General features: G+C 32.0%; 1 protein-coding gene across 4 annotated transcripts in view; it reads right to left on the bottom strand.

Moving 5' to 3' along the window:
• Window positions 1-24,018, bottom strand: part of LOC139503759 (uncharacterized) — a 44,082-nt gene that overhangs the window by 14,571 nt on the left and 5,493 nt on the right. The window contains exon 1 of one of the 4 annotated variants that reach the window (XM_071293630.1): window positions 15,133-16,598. The exons of 1 other annotated variant lie outside the window; for it this stretch is intronic. In XM_071293630.1, the coding sequence (XP_071149731.1) occupies window positions 15,133-15,230 (98 nt within the window). In that variant the 5' untranslated portion in view covers window positions 15,231-16,598. Of the gene's footprint in view, window positions 1-859; window positions 2,768-8,285; window positions 8,575-15,132; window positions 16,599-24,018 lie in introns of those variants that run through there. 2 more of the 4 variants (XM_071293632.1, XM_071293629.1) reach the window with 2 other exon arrangements.

Genomic DNA, 24,018 nt, shown 5'->3' on the forward strand with positions numbered 1-24,018 from the left:
ATCAAACTCATAAGTCGGTCATGACTATGATGCATGCATGCATGTTCCGTTTGGGTCATATTATTTTGTTACGCGTACCTTCTTAGATGACAAGCTGACAACGGCAATAACGAAAAACAACAAAAAGACAAACAACAGTATACTAAACGCAACATAAAAGACAAACAACAGTATACTAAACGCAAGACAAAAGACAAACAACAGTATACTAAACGCAACATAAAAGACAAACAACAGTATACTAAACGCAAGACAAAAGACAAACAACAGTATACTAAACGCAACACAAAAGACAAACAACAGTATACTAAACGCAACACAAAAGACAACATTAAGTAACACAAACCCAGTAAAGCTTGGGTTGATCTAGAAACAAACACGGCTTATAACTCACAAACAAAAGTTCATCACCTGACTAAACAACGACGTCACAAATTTCAAAATAGCCATCAAACTTTATATAGTTCGAAAATATATCCATACATTAATTCTCACTCATAAAATTTGTATACGTTCATTTCAATTTGCGTTAAATGCTGCAGCTCCTTTTTTCCCCACATGCACTAGTCTCCGGCAAAAAATACCTTCATTTCTTATATCACACGTATATACATCTTATACTTTTTGGGGGGACAAGCAGTAGCGGATCTAGAAATTTTCATCGGGGACCAACTGACTGCCTAGGAGGGTCCCGCTCCGAACATGCTAACTATATTATCAATCAAATTTCCCCCACCCCCAAAAGGGGGTGCCCGGGCACCCTGGGACCCACCTCTAAATCTGCCTTTGTCAAGATCCTGTGTATTACCCCTAAAAGTGATGTAAGGTCCTCAAATATGTTCAACTTGGACTAACTTACCCAAGTCCAGAAATTTGAAGGTTCTCCATGTCAGAATCTGAATAACTTGGGACCCGTTCTACAGCCATTATACACGTCCTTTCACGCACGTGCGATTTGACATACTGTCGTCGTCTTGAAAGTCTGTCTAAAAGCTCATAACCAGAATGTGACAAGTCATCCAAACTACCAATTTTGAATCCGAAAGTCGTTTCCATGGTTACTATTAAATTCGCAATATTGGAATACAAATTAAAACCGTTAAACAAACACACTGATATTTTGTCAATTGCTTTTACATCATTTCACATCTCAATCAAACGTAATCATCTAATTCCTTTTTAACTGGATGTTTGCATTAAATTCTTAACTACTTTTATCTGTTGTTTGAAAGTCCATTTTTTTTCTAGAAAATGTCATAAGTAGGTCCAATCAGAAGCTCCTCAAGTAAATCTGTCCAATTACTCAAAGATTATTGTAAATCGAATAACAATCATTAAAAACATCGACCGATAATCGTAATTTCCTTCTATACAATGGACGTTCTTCGAGTGTTGTAATAAAGTCAAATTGTAAGGAAAATGTCTGAGATCTTTCCTCTGTTAATGAATGAGTTCGAATTTGTAAAGTAAGAAAACGAGATTAAACTCAATCCAAGTTCAGATTTATTTTCTTTTCATCACCGCATGGAGTCTATTTAATCTTTCTTTGACCGTATTATGCATCATAACTTTTTTTAATTGCTTGAAGTTGGTTTCAATTGAACCTGACATGTAATTTTATCAATTACTTAAATTTAAAGGAACATCATTTTAAATACTTATATTAATATTAACGATAAGAGTCAATATTTTTAAATTTAATATATGCAGATTTGCATAGTTCATTGAATATTCCAAAAGAAGGTACAACTATTCTACTTTAATTCTCACTAAAACCTTTTCAGTTATAAAAACATCTATTGATATAGATTTAAATTCCGTATTCTACTATTTGTTATCTGAAGTATGTCAAACAAAATAATTTTTTTTTTAATATTTGACATAATTCGTTTATAGCTCTATCGTCTTATTAATATGTCTTTATCATCCGGGTTCCTTTATTTCACAAGTTTTGCAGACGATAATCCTTTCAGTTTTTAAAAGATATATTAGAAATAATTTCGCAAATATTCCAGTGATTCGAATTCGAAGAATTCTATTTATAAAGCGAAATGTCTGTCAATCGTTTAGTAATCTTAAAGCTTATAATATACAATAACAGTCCTTTAGCATGACAATGCGTTGTACACTTTCTTTAAACCAACTAAAATTTCGAATGATGAGTTATAACTTTGCTTTCGAAGCACACATGTCTTATTATAAAGCTACAATAAATTAATTCTTTTTTTTTTTGTAATTATCGTTCTTAATATTCATCATTCATCACAACTCGGTCGATTCCGTACCTCCATCTAAATGGAAAGAAGCGAAGTCACACGAGGTTTGCCGACTGTAATATTCATAAAACGACAGTTTCCAAAACTAGACAAGTTATCTCCCTTTCTCATGAAAAATGAAGAGTTGATTATCCTCAGCTACATTGTACATCGAGCATTCAACATGTAAAATTCAAAGAATAGTACAAAAGTACAGACTATAATGTCCGAAGTGCGTGTATGAATTCTCAGAACTTTACGTGCAACCACAAATGATTGCGATGCAATCACAACTATTACATTTCATCGGTAGCACCACAAAACATTGACTCCATCTTCATTAATTAAGAAAAACTATTCTTCTGAATAAATGCGTAGCCATACAATAGATTGAATCTAACTTTTCAAAAATCCGATAATTCATAATTATGTTCTGTACGAATCTACATGCATAATACTGGTTTATCACGCTACTTAAGTGAGGCCTTTAAATACAATTTAATAACATTGTAACTTTGATTTTATTTGCTACTTTGTTTGTTTTTAAACTAATCAAGACAACCAACGCGATGAAAAGTTTATCTTTAATAGTTCACATATACTCTGTCTGTTCTCTTACAATGAAACTACTGGTCATACGAAGACGGATTTTTTTTGTTGAAAAATAGCAAAATTTGCTCAGTGCATCTATATATATATATTAATATAACTCACAAGGAGAAACTATTTGATTTTTATGGAAGATATGCGAGTGAACCATATATTTAGTTGTTTTTTCCAGCTTCACTCTATATAGAATTGATCATGTAGCCAATCCATACTCTCCAAATGCAATAGCTGCTAGATCTATACTTCATATATGTATATAAAAAAAAGAAGATGTGGTATGATTTCCAATGAGACAACTCTCCACAAGAGACCAAAATGACACAAAAATTAACAACTATAAGTCACCGTACAGCCTACAACCATGAGCAAAGCCCAAACCGCATAGTCAGCTATAAAAGGCCCCGAAATAAAAATGTAAAACAATTCAAGCGAGAAAACTAATGGCCCAATTTATGTACAAAAAATGAACGAAAACAAATATGTCACACATAAACAAACGACAACCGGCACTGAATTACAGGCTCCTGGTACTTATTTGACTTTTCCCCCAAATTTTAAGTTGGTTTCTCTCTTCAATTTTACAAGTTTAACTAGTACTAACTACTTTATACTAAGTTTAATATCTACATTTTAAGAAAACAAAACGTTTATTGTGAATAGATTTCAGTTTTAAAGTATAACATCATTATGCAACATGTGCAACATGCTAACTGCAAATTTATAACGTTGCAATTAAAATCAAATACAGCAAATATGTTATATATAATGACGAAAATGTGGGAAATTTTATCACAATCGATTGAAACATGATCAACAACAAACGAAAACACACCCCTTAGATAAAAAAAACACAAATTATATAGATCGTATAAATTAATTTAGTTTTATTTTTTATTGATCATAAAACCTTTCTTATATCAAAGTGTATGTAAAATTTGAGTACACATGTACCTCAGTAAGTCGAAGGCTGGGTGTAAATAAAATGGCAATGCGTGAATACAAGAAGGCGGATATTTATTTAAACATTTATTTATAGTGGATTGGGAAACAAGCTTTGCAACTTATATTAATCCCTTTCCACTTTGCGGATGCGAGTGCTGCCTTGTAGCGGCATACTCCGCATTAGCCTACTCTTTTTCGAAATCTACATGTACAAGGGTGTCTTTAACGTGTAAGAGATATGGCTCTCTCTGAACACGGGTCAGCCATTTATCGTCCCCTTCCGACGGACTATCATCGTTTCCTCAAGACCATACTCGCAAATGGTGTCAAGGGAGAGCCGACAATTGAGTTCCTGAAATTTTCATCCCGAACGGGAATCAAACCAGGAACCTTTGTGTTGGTAGTCCGATGCACTAACCACTACACCACGGCTCAATATGATACCAATAAACATTACAATTAAAAACAAAACAAAACTAAACTAAAGACATACAACAAAAAGACAACAATTGCGGCTTCAATTTGGTTGGAGATGGGAAATTCTTAGAATATACAAATTACAACAAGTTACATGATCGCAACAAGTAACTACGTGTATGTCTATCAGGATACACTGATCTTGGTTTAGAAAAACTAAAAGCAAGTTAGTTAAAGGATGTAGAATATGTCGCTGCGACCTAATTTTGGTCTGTATTTGATATATTTGCTTATATACGATGTACATCTTTTTAAAAGTGTAAGTAAACACGACCTTATAACCTCATCTGATCATAAAAGTCTTCAAAGTTTAATTGCACGCACTGGTGTTTATATGAAGGTACTTTTATCCCATTCAATATCCGTGTACTGGCTTATATGTTTCGTATCTCATTCAGTATCCGTGTACTGGCTTAAGTTTCGTATCCCATGCATTCAGTATCCGTGTACTGGCTGAAGTTTTGTAGATGTGAACTACAAACATCATTATAGATCTAATTTGAATAAATGGAAAGACAAGTCTGAATTTAAATGATATATCACCTTTAAGCATGCATTTCCTCGTTAAACGATACATCGAAGTTGAAAAATTGAAAATGTCTATTACGCCTGAACTAATTAATACAGCTTGTCTGAAAGCAATTACATGTTATGTATCATGCAAACAAGATATTAAAAATATCGCCAATCTTTACATCTGCATCAACATCCATAAAATGGTGAAAACACGTCCATTTATATTACAAAAAGTAAACATTCTGCCAAACAGAGTGATATTAATTGACTGGTTGTCGTGCAATACAAATGCCATGAAAAAAGACTTCTATTTTGAGTGCTCATTTGCTACTGAAGTTAACTTCTTTTCCATGTTTCATGAGACAAACTCAAACGAAACATGACACCATTAAATATCTATAGTTCCATTATTATTTTTTTTTGTCATATCAACGTTAAACAGAAACTGCTTGTTCTGTTTTGAACAGACGGAACTTATCAATATTTTTTCTCTCTCTTTCGAGTTGCATATTTATATATTTATCTAAATATATAATGTTTAATAGACTTTTGTTAAGAGTAATTTAACATTTTTTTCTTCAAAAAGAACGATGAAGTATACAAGTACAAAATGTATAATAATATCAAAGAGATGCTAGAGGCAAATGTCATAGTCTGAGAGACACCAAGACCATTACAAAAATTTCCAAAATAACGAAAAAAAACAGTTATTTCAAATTAACATAAGACAACTTCATTTGGATACGCACCCAACTTAGAACACTTCTGACATCAGAGACTTTCTATACTAAGTATGTGTCTGACATATACTGTGGTTGAACTTTTATTAAGATAAAAAAAAAACATCCCCCTTTTCAGTTCCATCTCAATACTAGTAAAAGGGAAAATAGATGCTTGAAAACAAACAATAAAAATCAGCTCAATGTAGATTTTTTGTTGTATGAAAGTACTCGAAATGTGTTTTAACGACCGCGTTCCCAACTCTTATTACCCGTGTTTTATGTCAAACTCTCGTGCCAAGAAGGCGTTTCCTTGCAAACCGGAAGTACAGAATAACTAACACTATTATCTGGAAAATAAGGTAGAATTACTTGATTCTAATAAATAAAAATATTGGAATATGGATCGATCAGGCCAAATAGTCATCAATTAGAGTGAGAACCGTACTATGGCCTTCGATTATATATAATTGACTAAAGTCTTGTATTATACATGCATAAAATAAGACCCTGAAACATATACAAAAGAAAAGGAATAACAATTGTGCAATTGCTTTTAACACGGCGATGATTAAAAATTTGAATTCTATACTAAAGTTTAAAATATGATGGTTCAAAATCATATAAAAAGAAACTTGTCTATTGTTGACCCCATGCACTATAATTTAAATCATTTAATGAAATTTAACTGTCAGGATTCCAATAACATTGATTGTGAATTAAATCACTGAATTATCTGCACATAATAGTGCATACTTTATTTGTGATTGTCAATAGATTTTACATTAGGCGAAAAGACTAACTTTATCTACATGCAACAGGACACGTAATGCTAATCTCATAGCATTGTGCCACGTTAACGTTAATATTAATACTACAGATATTTTTTTTTAAATTACTCACCATTTGAGCAACATCCCATAATGCGACAAATGGTTGGAAAAGCTATGGCTGTTACTGATAATCGTCAAATCGTAAAGCAGAGTTCGAATGATTGATTTTAACGCCTCTTTTTTCGGTGCTGTTGTCTTTCTATTTCGTGGTGGTCAGTTTTTATTGGTGGAGGAAGTCGGAGTACATGGAGAGAAATACCGACCTTCGGTTGGAAAAGTGACAATCATACTAGATTATAATTTGAGTCGAGCACGCCTACCAATTGCAGGCCCTTAGCCAGAAATTTTAAAGGGGGAGGGGTATTTGGACTCGCGAACTCAACTTTAACTGTCACAATTCAAACAGAACGTTGACTTTAACAGTGCTTATTTGTTTTCAAAAAGTGGAGGGGGTCGTACGAACACCCCTGGGTACGGGTATGAATTGTAGGGTTACATCTCAGTGTTCACAAGCTAGTGGCACAGTTGTTCGATTACTTAGGCTACTCGAGGCCACCGAGGCCTCGAACAGCATACGAAATTATCTATATTAAAGATCCTTATAAAAGAGACAGGAGTTACGGGTCAAAAAAACAGAGACACAAATAAGTAAGAGATCTGTAGATGGCTACGTGATTCCGACAAACAGCAGACGTGTTATTCTGGGGTAAAATACCATAATGAATCCTCTACTGTGTTTCACCTCAACAATTAACATATGATTTGCATGTGCAGTATATAGTATTATAACTCTTGTCAACAAAACCGCATTATTCTTGTAAAATAGTCTGGAAATCTCTAAAACTTGACATTTTTATAAATGCACCTTTACTATTTCAAATAAGCGAAACATTTCCTCTATACTTTTGATTTAATCGCGTAACAGTGTGATGCTATTTTCACATTTAAGTTTGCTCACAATACGGTTATTTACTCTTAAATTCATATCTACTCGATTTCTGGTGGTATAAATCAAACAAATGCCATGAAATTTTGACTAAATCAATTATCATTTTTTTAGACCAAGGTATTGCAGTGTTTCATATTTTTCGTGTCATGTCTTTTTATAATTCTGAAGAAAGTACAATATGTGAGCAAGGGATGTCTCTTATGACAATTAATAAATCATATGTAAACAAAAGTCATGTTGAACGTTGCACTTTGCTAGTGTTGATTTTTTGCTACTCATCTGAAAATTCAAGATGGCTGCCACTGAGGAACACAAATCAATGGAGGGCTCTATGAAGGAAACATAATAAATCGACCAGGAAAAATCTGGTGGGACACAACCAATCCAACCCATTGGAGAAAAAACTGTCAAACATCCTATGAACATACACTTATAAAACAATAACTATCCACACTGATATGTGTCCACACTTTTTATGCAAAAAACATGATATAACTAAAATCATTATACTACCGAAATAGAACATTGCGGGGTCTTTTATAGCTGACAATGCGGTATAGGCTTTGCTCATTTTCAAAGGCCGTACAGTGACCGTTGGTGGTTAATTTCTGTGTCATTTGGTCACTTGTGGAGAATTGTCTCATTGGCAATCATACCACATCTTCTTTTTTAATATTCAAGACCAACTGCACAATCTAGTGAAAACTTTTTTTGTCATGATGCCCTCTTGTTATCGCACTGTACATAGTGATTCAAATGCAATGTGAAACTCAGTTCAAAGGTAGCCTTAGTTTCTCATAAAGGACGTTTTCATTCGTTTAAAAGATGGTCGTTATATAGCGGACTAACTGTATATTGATTGATTAATGCTTGTTCAACGCCACCCGCTCAGCTAAAAAAAAAAACACTATGGAGTGTCGATTTGACTACTATAACAGAGTTCTTTTTTTAAATGTAGAATAAAGCCATAAAAGATATAACTAACCCTTGTCCAACTATCTGTAAATTTCCTGCACTGTAACACACAACTTTATAAGTCTGCATCTTGTAATGATTTATAAACGAATAGTCACCAGGTTACAAAATCCAACTTAAACTGCACCGCTGCCACCAAGTTGTACAAAGATAACACCGTCAAACTTTATATAGACATTTCTTTCTCATTTAATTCATATAATAGATTTACTTAAAATGAATTCACGTATTTAACTGCTTTATGTTGTAAGTCATATAAAAATCCTTTAATGCATCAATATTGAATAAAATGAAGTTATAACTCATTTTAGTAGCCATAAAACGCGTACCTGTAAATATTATATAATATTATGTGTCAGAAAGGGCTGACTAACTATATGTACTAAGCGCATACAAAGTTAGTTAAGTTATTACTTTTCCGAGAGTTGTCACAAGTTTCGTGGATTTTGTAAATTTTAAGGATTTTGAGTGCCTTGCATTAAGTCAGACGTGGCTTATCTCGTAATCACAACCCGTATGTCGGTTTAATTTTATATTAATTTCAATTTTTGATAGTAGGACTGGTGCGGAACTAGACAACGACGAACCGCAACCGAAGCAATTTGATTCTTAGCAAATATTAAGTATCGAAAATTCAAAGACCAGAGCAACACTCAACCGCAAGAACATGCAAGTATGTACAATGTACACACTTTTGGGAGTATGTTATACAGGGGTTGTCAATGGTTGCTGGATGTCACATTTGTTTAGCGTTACTGGTAGTTATTTTGTCATTAATCAAGCCGTTCAAAATTCTGATGTGAATTATGTCGGAACTCATTTTTATCCAACCCCCGTCTTCTTTTTGTTTTGTTACTTTGACTTCTAGAAATCCTTTATCTCTCAAGAATTTCCTCATCACACACACATTATACCTTATCCGAAATTCATTAACTGGTGGACATTCTGGTACTCGATAAGAGCAACTTAACTAAGTAAAACCAAGCTCACAGTCGTGTATATGAGAGCCAACAGATGAACTTATCACCAAATTGCACCTATTATAAGCTTGAATTTACTTCTTTCACTTGCTCCTACTTGTCCAGAATGTCCTACCAAAGAGTAGGTTACTTGTCGAAAAATTGTAAACCAGTCAAAAGTAGAGGTCATATGAAAATAATCCATTAAATCTGTTTCAGACGAGAATGGTATGTGCACATGAAAATCACATAATTAGTGCAAATAACTCAAATGACATGAATACACATTTAATTTTTTTTTTTAATTTCAATTAACAATTTAAATACCGCAAATAAAGTGCAATTCGAATCGCTTTCTTTGTACCCAAAAGAATCCGAATCAATCGTATTTAAATTTATTTTCCAATTTGGTCTGTTACTTAATAATACAGGACACGAATCGAGCCAATAAATTATAAAGAGCATTGTATATATATCAAATATAATATGTAATACATTTCTTTACACTTACTAGTTGTTAACATTTAGAATTAAGGAAGTTTTACAGTATTTATCATTGCTCAATGTCGATATTTTTTTATACTTTTATACTTTATATCTTTCACTAAGGACAATACCATAAATTATAAATTATCTCAACCCATGACTAATATACTATAACTACTGAGTACTACTGTACGTCATTAGGACATAAACTTTACTGACAGTTTTCAACATTAAAGGAACAAATTATACTTTGGTGTAGACTTATATTTTATTAAAAATATTTAAAGACATAAATCACAAAGTTTGGTACGGAGAAATCCGTAAGCGACTATATGTGTCGTGTTGCGCCAAAATCATTTGCGCTGACGACTCGTTTGTTCAACTAGTTTTCAAATTAGTACAAATTACATCAAAAATAAAATATACGATTCCGCCTATTTATATTAATAAAAAACAAAAAATTATCTGATCCTTTATACGGATACCTAGCATGAGCATTTCTTTTGACAGCTTTTTGATATATAAAAAAGTACAATGGGACAATCGAAATTCAAAGTTCGTTTAGAAACAATTGTACAAATGCAATCACAAAAAGTACAAAAACTTACAGTACATTTTTCCTTATTCTTATTTTTTTTTAATCTTTTTTGTGTTGGTTTTTACCTCTTTTCTTGTTTCAGAAGGGAAACCGAAAAATCATTGTGTCCACTGAAACTTTGAAGTAATGCTTGTGATCGCTGTTATTGAAAAAGAATCTTGTTTTTGTTTAAAGTCTTAAAAAAAAGTAAACCAAAGAAAGATTTAGTATCATCCAAAAGCTGATTCGAGAGTAAAAACCGATGAACTTTTGCATATATTTGCTGCCAAACATGCAAATATCATGTCAACATCATTATTACCAAGAATATATTATATGTAAAATACCTTGCTATTAAGAAAAGTCTCAAAAAGACCAGCAGACTGAATAAAATTACACACCAAATACATGTAATATACAATTACTAGTATATTTTTATCTAACATTTTTTGAAGGGAACAAATCCATATTTTAAATATGATCTTTCATTTAGACACAAGTATTTATTCTAAAGTACACGCAAAGATAGAAAAAAATGTTCAAAGGTTTACATAAATTTAAAATCAAGGATAGACTGAAGGCTTTCGGTACTATAAATATGCCACTAACAGATTATTTCAGTACTTAGTTTTCAAGGATTTTAAACAATTCATACGTACATAAATAATAACTGTCTCGAGTCGTCAAAATTAATATAATTTGTATAAATATATAAATATATAATTATGTTCATTTGTAGTAGAGTTTAACGCCATTCAGTAATAACTTGGATTTTGAATTCGCTGTTAATAATTTAAAAGCGTGGATTATATTCTAGCTAAAATATATTTGACAGAAAAGCATAGGCTGGCAGTATGTTGAAACTACACACCTTTAGCGGGGAAACATACCATTCTAGTCAATTAATATAAAAAAAAAGAAGATGTGGTATGATTGCAAATGAGAAAACTCTCCACAAGAGACCAAATGACCGACACAAATTAACCACTATAGTTCACCGTACTGCCCTCAACAATGAGCAAAGCCCATACCGCATAGTCAGCTATAAAAGGCTAACAAATGACAAATATAAAATAATTCAAGTTTTGTGTTGAATGGACACAAAATCAGTATTTACAGGCTTTGGTAAAACATAATATTATAACTCTACTTGGACCATTCGGCCATCCAAACAAAATGTCTAGTACTGTAGATAAAAAGTCTAGCTTTGAAGAAAAAAGTCTACGTCAGAAGAAAAACATACTGATGACAAAGATTGAAGATACAAAGCGTTGAAACTAAGTGTACTAAGTCCATTTTTTTTTAAATTTTACGTAAAAAAATAAACAAACATATTTGAATACAGTGTAATTTTTCTCGCAGTGTGGGAAAATAATAGTAAATTCAATGTAAGAATAAGGTATCTGTTAAGACAATGTGTCAGTTACCTATACAGAGCGAAAAACCGATTCAAAGAACGGCGACTCTTGCAAAACTTGATTTTATGCAGTTGGAATCTACATTGACAGGAACGAATACAGGGAATTATATAATTTTAGATGTAACACGTTTTCTGATTGGCTGAAAGTTTTTGGTATATCAGCACATGCAATGTATTATACACATAAATTTGTCAGATGACCGTTACGAACGGTTTTTTTTTAATTTTATGAATTACAGTAACTCCTCAGAAATGCAATTTAAGGGGGCTCTCGGGTCTAAATCATTTTTTTTTAATGTAGGAATTTGCTATATTTTTCTATAAAGGAACTTTATCTTATACTTAAAAGAAAAATGAAAAAAAAAAATGGGGTCACCGTTTATTTACGCTCACAATTTGTCTTCGAAAGAAGCATACATTTTTGGTAATGTCCTTTTTTTCTGTTGAACTAATAGGTGAAAAAGCGGTAACATCGAAATAAAAAAAAAGAACTAAATTACAGAAATCGCTTAAATTTTACAATTATTTGGTTCATGTACAGCTTATTCGAAAACAACAATAAAAAATATAGGTAACCGATGAGTTAAAAAAAAGATATTTCAATTTTAATGCCAAAAAATGGCATTTTTGAACCAAAGGGAGATAATTTGGAGCTTTTTCAATGATATCTACATTTTAAAAGTCACCTGGGGCCAACACGAATTGATTTTTAGGAATGATTTTTGTACCATATGATAAAGTAACAACTACTAAGGGTAATTTATAAGATTTGTAATGAAAAATAAATGTTTGATATTTTTTTCTTAAAATCTTATGAGCCTCCTTAAAATTGAATTAAAATGATAAGGAAAGGCTGTACTATTTGTTGTGCCTTTTAGACATATTCTAAAAATTGTATGAAACGAGTTATATTCCGTACTTTTTTACGTGTCATTTCTTCATAGACAGAAAATTGCGGTCATTCCTTAAATAACTAATTTAAAAGAATAATCGTGTATGTGAACCCCTCAATGTATATTAAACTCCCTGTCATTCAATATATCATATTTGCAAATAAATCATTTTAAATGATCAAGAACTAGATAAATTTACAAGTACAAAGAAAGCAATCAAGATTTTCTAACGAATATTTGCTAAAGTTTAACATCTTGACTTGAAATAAAGTTAAAAAAACACTTCCAATCCACCAGAAGTGTTAGGACACTACACGGACACAATTTTAATGACCTATGTACAAATAGTCGAGATTATTGTAAACAACTTCAAGTAAGTGATGTTTAACATAGCAAACACAATTTACTTCAAAGATTTATGTTATATATTTGAACTACTATATTGAAATCATCGTTGATGCTAAAATTACTGAATCACGGTAGTGGCATTGAGGTTTTGACGTATATATATAGTATACATATTATATATATAGTACGTTTTATACCTATAATTGTTAATTTCTGTGTCATTTGGTCTCTCGTGGAGAGTTTTCTCATTGGTTGTCATATCACATCTTTTTTATATTGTATAGGATTAACATTTATGAGGGAGGGAGATCGAACAGACGATCAATACCGGTTACTAATATCAATAGATTTGAAATAGTGTTTTGTCCATGTCAATCTCGTTTGTTATATTTCCTAAAGATTCACGGCTTTTTCAAAAAGCTCTGCACTGCGATAGTTGGTGCTGCCACCAATTATGTATTTGATCGTCATGAAACTCATCGTTATGCTTGAAATAACGCAGTTTTTCAGGCCAGATATTCAATAATTAGTTTCGAAGTTGATTCGTCATATCCGCTCAAGTCAACATAACTTTTCAATTTTGTGTAAAAACTTTAAGATTACAAAATTTATTCCTAACCCACGTAAAGAATTATTCATATTGAGGAAAAAGAGAAGTCTTACGAGTTCTAGAAACGAATGTTAAGGATTGTCTTGTTCGTTGGTTTATGTCCAGTGGCAAATATTTTATGAATGTCCAGGACGATGAGGGTTTAGTACAGCTATTGCTTATTTTAATGATAAATAAGGGATCAAATGATGATCCCTTTTGTAGGAAAACGTTTTTTGATTATGTAGAGAATCACTGAATCATGACTGGAGCGGGTCCCCTCTTAGGGCAGTCACCTCCCCCTTTTTATGAAAATTGCTGATTCCGCCACTGCATGGGAATATTATGTATTTTTTTCCATTGGAACTTGTTATTACATTGGTATGTAGCGAAATTTATATAAACATACTACACTGTACATTAGGATATAAATGCATGTACTTCGTATTTTCAGACAACCGAGTTTATATATATTTATTTTATAGATTTGACATATAAAATATGACCTGAACGAATTCTGTTCAACTAAAATGTCAATATTCCCACCGTACTGTCAGTACATTTAGTAAACAGGTGTTAAAAGGTGCCAATATAGATTAATTCTCGTATATCTATACTATATATCTACGTTATACAAATATTTAAGTTTTCGTAAAAATGTAGATAAATGTACCGTCTATGTATCTATTGAATTAATCAATTTTCTCTAAAATTTTAAAAACAACTATCATTTTAAAATGTTTTCATTGTTCTCTTTTCAATTTCTCTTCAGAAATGTATTTTCTATATTTTTAAGCATTTATATAAATAAATAAAGAGTTAAAATATATTTAATTTATGTTTATGGAAAGTACTCATCTATCTATACAGATGAGTAATACAATATCTAATTCTTTTTCTGAAATATATCTTTTTGGGAAATACAAGCTAAAGTTAATTTCACCTTGCAATAGACTAACAGTTTAAACCAAGAACTGAAGGAGCCACAGGTTTTACAATTTCCTCGGAAAGAAGTATGAAAAAATTAAGGAGATGATAAATATACGTATATGCTGAATAGATAGAAACCCGGCTTGAAGTCTAGAACGCAACATACATACTGCAATAATATAGACAAGTGTTTTTACAATATACCAAAGACTTTACAAAGAATATGAAAAGTGATAATTAATGCGAGAAATAGCTGCAAAATCTGGTAGACCTTTTTATTAAAACAATACAGCAAGTTTTAATGAGGCGTAAACGAATTGCAAAACGATAAACGTATAGAAAAAAGTGTGTTTTAATTATATTTAATATTTTGTTTAACTTATCATATTTTGCTGTCAATAGTCATTTTTCAAGAACAATTGACTAACTTTACATGCTTTGCACCTGCAAATATTGTCCGATAAGATCCTAAACTATGAACAAAGTGTAGTAGTCAGCCGATAACCAGCTTAATAAGATCCAGTTCATGACTGGTAAAGGGAAACAACTTGTTTACAAAGTGTGTAATAAAAGAATAAAATCGGGGATAGACAAAAATCTTTTCGTCAAGTCATCCATTTATTTTGTGAATAAAAATATATATGTGATTGCTTACCTGGCTTCCCTTTCCGCTAAATATTGCTTCATTGATGTTATAGGGGGAAGTTTAAGTTCCTTAAAAGTACACACACTGCAAGTTCTCCTGTCGTCCATCTTATAGCGCCAAATACGGAACACTTGTAAAATATTCTTTGACACAGCGTGTAGAATTTTGAACAGAAATACAAATAGCGTTTCGCTATTTCAGCTACCTTTATGTTAATGTATTTTTACATTCGATTTAGTAATGATTGAAAATGTTTAAATTTCATTGAAGTTCTTGTGCATTCAGCTTAAAATTTATTTTTGATAAATGGCCATCATTATCCACTTTCATGCGTCGAAGTAATGATTATAAACAACAGATAGTATATAGTATTCTTCCAATTGTATCCTAATTCGATTTGCTTTTTTTGTGTTATAGCAATTTTAAATCGTGAGAAAGACCTAAAGCTTTGTATTCCATTATTGATTGGTTTTTGAAATGTCAGTCACATTATAAATTCCACTGAATGGTCCAAAAGGATATGGTATAATAAACCGTAAAGAGTTATTGCATTTGGAAAATCTTTAACATTTTAAAACACTTTAGTTTTATCTTTTCAAATATAAATGTACTTGTTTATCATGTCAATGAATGGATTCCGAACTTCTTTCTTCAAAATTGTCGTTTACTGTTGAGTTTACTAATACCGTCTTTCAATGCATCAATTGGCGATTAACTTGTGAACCGTAAGAACAGATTCGATATCTTCCGCAAAAAATATACTAATTATTTCTGGATATACATGCAGTCTGTTTAAGTTTCAGGTACAATATTGAAATTGTTTAAATTCCTCGTTAAAGAAACATTTTTATATAACTTAATTTTCGTCCTGATTCATTACACCGGATTTAATATTCTATATTCGAATTTCCGTAACAAATTAAACTAACAAAACCTAAACTACACCTTTTAACAAATCCTAATAATATTCTTTTCGTGAAAACGGTTACTAGTAATAAAAGTATGTATCTCACAGGTAGCCATTTCGTAAGTTGTTCTTCATAATATTGGCCTACACCTAAATGTAGTAAACCAATGCTTTGATCCTGCTAGTAAGTTATACAACAGCTCATTAAACGCCAATGGTTCTTTGATCTTCTGAATTGCTTCGCAATTTCAAACGGTCCACATAGTTTTCGCGCCCATAAATATCAGTACATGCTGGTGCGTTGGTGCAGTCCAATCGTTACATAGTTCTAGTTCAAATCATATGTAATCTCTAACCCAAACTGTTTTCTTCTTTATAAGTATTTACTTATCAGATTTTAAAACAAATTCGCTGTCTAACTTTAAACCTTCACATTGACAGACATTTTCAATGATCCTTGGATGGGTTGCACCAACACTTGAAGTTATTTGCATGTAATCTTTCAAGCGGTGTTCAAATAATTTATATGAATGCTTAGTTCGAGTTAATACTGCGATCAATTGCCAAGTTTTAGACCAAGGTTGTCAGTATGATGTAAATGAATATAATTTGGTCATATCAAAATATATGCTCGTATTATCAAAAGGCATGCATGAGGAAATGGATAGGTGGTCCTTCATTTTTCATTCTTAATTTTTTTTCTCTTTTTTCTTTCTTATTTATTTTGTCAATATTATTTTTATTTTGTATTTTTTATTTGTCTATTTTTCTATACTCTTTATAATGTTGCACCCTATTACTTTCTATTTTACAGACAATTTTTTTTATTCTCTAAAAAAAAATATTTGTTTTGTCAATTTTTCTCCTGCCCATTTTCTCTATCCTTATTGTTCTCTACTCTACTATTCAGCACCCAATTAGTCTCTATTCTTTTTTGTTTTTAACTATTTTTCTCTTTTCTTTATATGTTTTACTAAAATATATTTTTCCCAATTCTTTTTTTTTCTCTCTGTAGTCTGTATTTTTGTCTATTATTATTTAATCTTTAAACCCCATATACACCCTCATGCATACGTAATATTGGTATACAAGAGTAATGGAAAAATTGATAATTCAAACCCTATGGTGCAATCAATATAAGGGTTTGTCGGAATTAACGAATTTAGGGGGATTTACATAAAATAAACAAAAACTGTAAAATTAAACTTTCTAAACATTCTTATCAATATATTTTAATCAATAAATTGACTTCTACTTATTTTGTTGATTAAATGTCACAATGTATACTTAAATATTTAGTATATCTACAAAATCTATATCTAACAAACAAAAATATACATTACGGTGTCAAACTTTAAAACACGTATTGAAATTAATTACGGTATTATTATGTACTCAATTTAAAAAAAACAAGATTTAATCATTTATTTAAATTGATTTTGTTTGTATTGCATTTCAACGTGCAATTTGTATGAATTATACAGTTTGAAATTGATTAAAAAATTAACAAAGAATTGTAATCAATCTGGCAAAATGAATTTGCACTTTTTGTCCTCAGTTACGATTGTAAATCTAGTAATATTCCGAATGGATTCAAATGACCTCGTCATACTCTACATTGTGGTGAATGGAATTATCAAGAGTATTCCGAAGTATATTTATACTTTGAATGAATTATTGGACCCTGATGACTCAGTGGTACTTTACTTACAGTTATTAATATCCTGACTGTACTTTGCGGTAACGACCATTTAACTTTAAAAGCCTCTTTTAAAAAAAATACTCTTTTTTAGACTAAATCCTGATTTCCCCATACTTTAGAGTGTAAAATTTTGGAACTTAACAACAATGATTGATAGCGTCGAAAAACTTGAAAAATGGTCTGACTCAGACAAAATACATACCCTCCCCCCAACAATATTTAAGCCGATCAGAAAAGAGCTTCGGGGAACACAATTTGTAGTTCTGGTTTCATTCTTAATCGATTTATCTGTAAATCTGTAAAATATTGTTGCATATATATAAATTTAGACCTCAAAAACAATCTATATTGATCTTATGGATTCGCGCAGAATGTATTCATAGACAAAATTATTTATCTGACCAACACATTAAGTCACGTTACAACGGTACATTTCAATGTTTGATTTTGTTCTGTATGCTTTTTTATTTGAAAATATATTTTCAAATCATAGTTTATACCCAAAGTATGATCATACAGCTTTCATCTTTTATATAAGCTTTGGATTTCAAATATTTTGGCCACGAGCATCACTGAAGAGACATGTATTGTCGAAATGCGCATCTGGTGCAACAAAATTGGTACCGTTGATTTTATTTCACATATATAACATGAGATGATAATACCAGGCGGATTTAGGGGGGACAGGAGGCCCGGCCTCCCTTTTTGGGGAAAAAATTGGTTGCTTAGATATATAGGGAATCACTGAAGCGTGACTGGAGCGGACCCCTCTTAGGTAGTCAGAGGACCCCCACTTATGGAAATTCCTGTATCCGCCACTGAATACAACAACTGTTATTCAAACGTTAATACTGTGGATTTATTTATTTTCGTGGGTACAAATTTTCGTGGATTAATGAAAACAAGCAATTTTGTGGATATTCAGTGGATTTGTCGAAGTCTGTATACAACACTACAGAAAATTTGCAATTCGTTGAAGATTAAATTTTTTGGTTCAACTGTAACCACGAAATACACGAAACTTGGTATTCAACGAATAAGAAAGGATCCTCAGTAGCAGATATTAAAAATCTACGTAAGCGTATTAATACGTTTGCAACTGAAAAACTAAAACAGCTACATGTACCACCTTTTAGTGTGACAATTTGTAAAAAGTTCAACTACTGCAGTTACTACCCTTTAAATTGGCTATTTGTAATTTTTACAATAATTCACCAAAAAAACATGTTGGGTCAATTGCATTAAAAAAACAGATAGGATGATAAACAATGAGTATTCAAATGATAGCAAAATGATATGAAGTCTCTTTATGAAGATTTAACTGCAAGAAATCAATTATAAAAATACCATAACATACAAATTGTCTATATAAATTTAATGTTTTACGGCCATATCTGCTATTTGCTCCTCACCTAATGAAGTTTAACTGAAGGTTTGGATGCCGACCTTTACCATATACTGGTAGGCAGTGGTGTTCTCCTGGATATACTGTGATTAATCATAGCGGAGTAGAACATAAGCATTGCCTTAGCCAGGCACCATAACACTGGTGTAAATCCTGTTGGGGTGTTCAATTGCCCAGGAGGATTTGATGGAAAGGTAACATTAGTGCTAGCTAGTGCTAGTGCTAGTACGTGTTAGTGCTAGTACGTGCTAGTGCTTAGTACGTGCTAGTGCTAGTGCTAGTGCTACAGCTAGTGCTAGAGCTAGAGGGTGAGAAACAGAGTGTGTGAGAGACAGAGTGTGTGAGAGAGAGAGAGAGTGTGAGAGAGAGAGAGTGTGAGAGAGAGAGAGAGAGAATGAGTGAGAGAGAATGACAGTGTGTGAGAGGGACAGTGAATATGAGAGCGAGAGAAGAGAGAGTGAGAGAAAATGTGGAGACAGAATGTGGGAGGTGAGAGTGATGAGAGAGAGAATATGAGTGAGAGAGTGATAGCGAGAAACACTGTTGAGAGAGTGAGAATGTGGTGAGAGTGAGCACTGTTGAGAGAGTGAGAGTGAGAGAGTGAGAAAGCGAGTGTAAAATGTGGGAGAGTGAATGAGATAAATAGAGTTAGAGAGGGAGAGTGACAGAGTTAATGAATTGGTTCTAGATAGATAGATAGATAGATAGATAGTGGTGACCTAAAATTAGACAAAGTGAGCGAGTTAGCGAATGAGCTTAAGAGTGAGCACTGTTGAGAGAGTGAGAGAGTGAGAAAGCGAGTGTAAAATGTGGGAGAGTGAATGAGATAAATAGAGTTATTAATTGGTTTTGGCTTTTAACTAGCTGTCAGTAACTGCGAGTACTCTCAAATCGTATTTTCTTGTTAATTCGACCTGTTGATACTGTTTATAATGCTTTTTTGTCATTTTTTATTTATACGGATCTTGTCTGTACACCAGCTTTGATTATTTGTAATATCTTCACTTATTCTTACAACATTTGTATAAACTTCAAGATTATAAAAAAACCGGTTTTTTTCTAAAGTGAACATTTATTGGTTAAATATTTCTCAGTCATGTCCTGTTTTTGAATTTGTTTGTTAGCTTTTTGGTCATGAATGTTTGTCTCTAATATTTAATTAACTGTGCATTTGTATTCAGATATCGCAGATCAAATTTATTCGTTCATTGTTTAATCATACGTTTTTTGATTGAGTTAAGTCTGCCAATTGATATTTTATCGTATGTTTTTCTTTGTTGTGATGTTATGCTATTGTTTCAGAAAAAGGGAGAAGGTTTGGATCCATTAAAACGTTTAATCCCGCTGCAAATGTTTGCACCTGTCCTAAGTCAGGAATCTGATGTACAGTAGTTGTCGTTTGTTTATGTAATATATACGTGTTTCTCGTTTCTCGTTTTGTTTATATAGATTAGACCGTTGGTTTTCCCGTTTGAATGGTTTTACACTAGTAATTTTGGGGCCCTTTATAGCTTGTTGTTCGGTGTGAGCTAAGACTCCGTGTTGAAGGCCGTACTTTAACCTATAATGGTTTACTTTTTAAATTGTTATTTGTATGGAGAGTTGTCTCATTGGCACTCACACCACATCTTCCTATATCTAATTAGAGAGGGAGAGTGACAGAGTTAATGAATTGGTTCTAGATAGATAGATACATAGATAGATAGATAGTGGTGACCTAAAATTAGACAAAGTGAGCGAGTTAGCGAATGAGCTTAAGAGATTGGAATTAAATACAACAAATATGAATGTAACACATATTCCTTCGTCATTTAAGAACGAGATTATTTCATTGATAATTACATATCCTAAAATCAGTTTAAGTTTTAAAGAATTCTTCGTCTTTGATGTTTTTACATTCAAGTTTCAAATGCAGGTTTCTTGTGTTTTCAGTTGATTTTACATTAAGAAAGTAAACACTTGTTAAGAAAAATGAATTTTAACAACCAAATGTAACCAGGGCCAGAATTCATACAGCTATTTAAGTTTAGATTTGTTCTAAAGGATGGGGTTTTCTACACGTCCTACGACTGGAAATCTTAATTTTAAGTGGTTTTATGCAAATCAACACAGACCACTAACGGAAAGCTACCCAATGTCGGCAGATCACAACAAGTATTCAGATATGTTGTCCCGCAAACGACACTTCAATTAAGAAGTAGATCCCTGCAGGAAATACATTTTTATTAAATTATAAAATGACAGATTGAAATTAATATACTTTCTGTTTTATTATTGGATTCAAGTATCAATTTGTTATAGAATTTCTCTTTAATAATCTTTAAAGTATGACACAAAGTATAAAGATATATGATTTTCAATGGTTTTTGTGGATAATTCTTTTTCAAAATGTTTTAATACGTCTAATGGAATTTGATTAATTGAAATTTTAAATGTCATTGAAATATAGATTTAAAATTACACTATCTATACAAAGTACGAAACCCTAAAAAATCACATTGATGCATGGGTAAATTGCATTTAAATATTATATCTCATTTATTTCAAATGTCAATGTTAGAGTAAATAATCAATATCTTATGTATCATTTGTATGCCTAAGAAACCCCCAAGAGAGATGATGCAGTTTTGCATTTTTATAAAAATATGATGTGGTATGATCACCAATGAGATAATAACCCACCAGAATCAAATGACGTAGATTTAAGCAACTATAATAGTTCATCGTACAAAATATACGGCCTTCAACAATAAGCAAAATCCATAATACTTTTGTTATACATGTAGTTAACTGTAAAAGACTCATGCGTCCTGACTATAATAAATTTAACATAATTCAAACAATAAATAAAAGGAACAATATGAAAGACATCAACAAACGAAAGACCACTGAATTAAAAGCTCCTGGCTTGGAACTTGCACATACAGAATTCAACGTTTGATTATTTCGGTATTGATGCCTTTGGTTTTGAATTGATTATCAACGTAACAGGACTTGAAATATATATCCCTTTATAAATGATTATAAGACACAGGTTATATATTTTTAAAAAAAATAGACTTTGTTATCTGAACAGATCATTGGTCTATGATGGCATAGCAAAAGACTCTATGGTTCTAGAACCTTTGGTTCAAAAGTGAAGCTGATTTAGTCTTTTCAGAAACCGTTAACGGGGGAATGAAGTTTGACATGATGGCATGCTCACTTTTCAATTTCAATTTTCAATCGTTCAATTCCTCCACAGTCTATGGGGATATTTAAATCGCTATTTTTAATTCGTCGACCATCAGATGTTGGACTATATGAGTGAGCAAATAACAGCTGCACTTACAATACGTCTATTATGCTTAGTTTTTTGTTCAATTTTCAATTTTTTTCAAGAATTGTAAATTCAGTACTATTTAGACACTTAGCGTTTACAGAGAATCTGATTTGTTCAGTCAACTATATTTCATCTGCCAGTATTCATATTTGTAAGCAATTAAATTATATGCGGTGTCGTCTTAATGGTGTCGAATAAATCAAGTGGACAAATATGAGAAATTGTATGCACTTAAGTAGAAAAGAGCTTGGTGGTCGACAAGATATGCGCCACCTGCATTACATGCATCAAACGCCGTTGGTAAACACAACAAACAATCATGTATTACTTCTCGACAGCTTCTCGACAAATTAATATTTACAGTTAGGCTTTAAAAATCAAATTCTTAATTACTTGTTTAAAACGTATAAGATAAATGCATTTGACGTATGTTACAAATACGATATCAACAGATGTACGTGCTTTGCATTTAAAGATTATTAGATATAAACTCTCCGCTTAAAATTATATAGCTATTTACACATCGGAGATAACCTCTTATAAGTATCTATAATACTAAAATTACGAGGTCCAATTTGTCAGCCGTCATCACGTAAAAACGATGAATCAAAGAATTCAACTTTATATATAACTAATATAGTACAATGGTGTTGATTAAAAATTACACAACTCTAGGCCCGTTTGTTTTCCACGTAATTAATATTGCCAATAATTAAGAAGTTCCGGATCGAGTCCGACACCGATACTTATAGTATATTCACCTGTTACCTATTACCTTATCTGTACGTTCCGCACCTGACAGGCGCACCACCAAACAGTGTATTTAGAATTTTGTTGTATTCTGTTGAGTAAAAAATACTCCATTCCAGGCCCTTTTGTTTTCCAAATTATTAATATTACCAATAATTGATAGGTTCCAGGTCGACGGGTTCAAACAGAAAAATTTTGAAAGCAGAGAAAACTGTGCACCTTATATACATGTTATAATCGGCATGACTTTATCAGATGAGAATACCAATACTAAAATAAGGCATACGCATAGTTATATATCAGTCACGGACCCACGATATCACGGGTGTGTTCTAGTATTATATAGATTTTAAGCAAAGTGGGGGAAATAGTACTTTGTCGGTTTATTTATCATAATATTAGTTCATATTATAACTGACCTAAGAATGACAACTCTCTCTTATATCTAAACCTTTCAGTGACATCTAATCTGTATCGTACCCTTTTTATGCACGGATTAAGATATCTAATGGAAAATGGTATCTATAACTTCTTTCATTGATATTCGTGGGTTTTCATGTGTTGCTCGTAAGGATATAAGATTTTTCATGTTAAATGTTCACTTGTATCCTGTACTTACAGTGTTGTAAGTTTGGTTTGAACATATTGTTGAGGTTGGTTTTAGCGACGGAGGAGGGCTTTTAAAATGTTGTGTTTCTCTACTTGTCATCATGCCGCTTGGCTGTATAGCTTAAAGCACAACAACATGGATCAAAATCACATAGCATATATTCGTATATGATTTGCCCAGAGCCACCAACAATAGATTT

Source organism: Mytilus edulis, chromosome 14, assembly GCF_963676685.1.
Source record: "Mytilus edulis chromosome 14, xbMytEdul2.2, whole genome shotgun sequence".
In the NCBI taxonomy this organism is placed as follows: domain Eukaryota; kingdom Metazoa; phylum Mollusca; class Bivalvia; order Mytilida; family Mytilidae; genus Mytilus; species Mytilus edulis.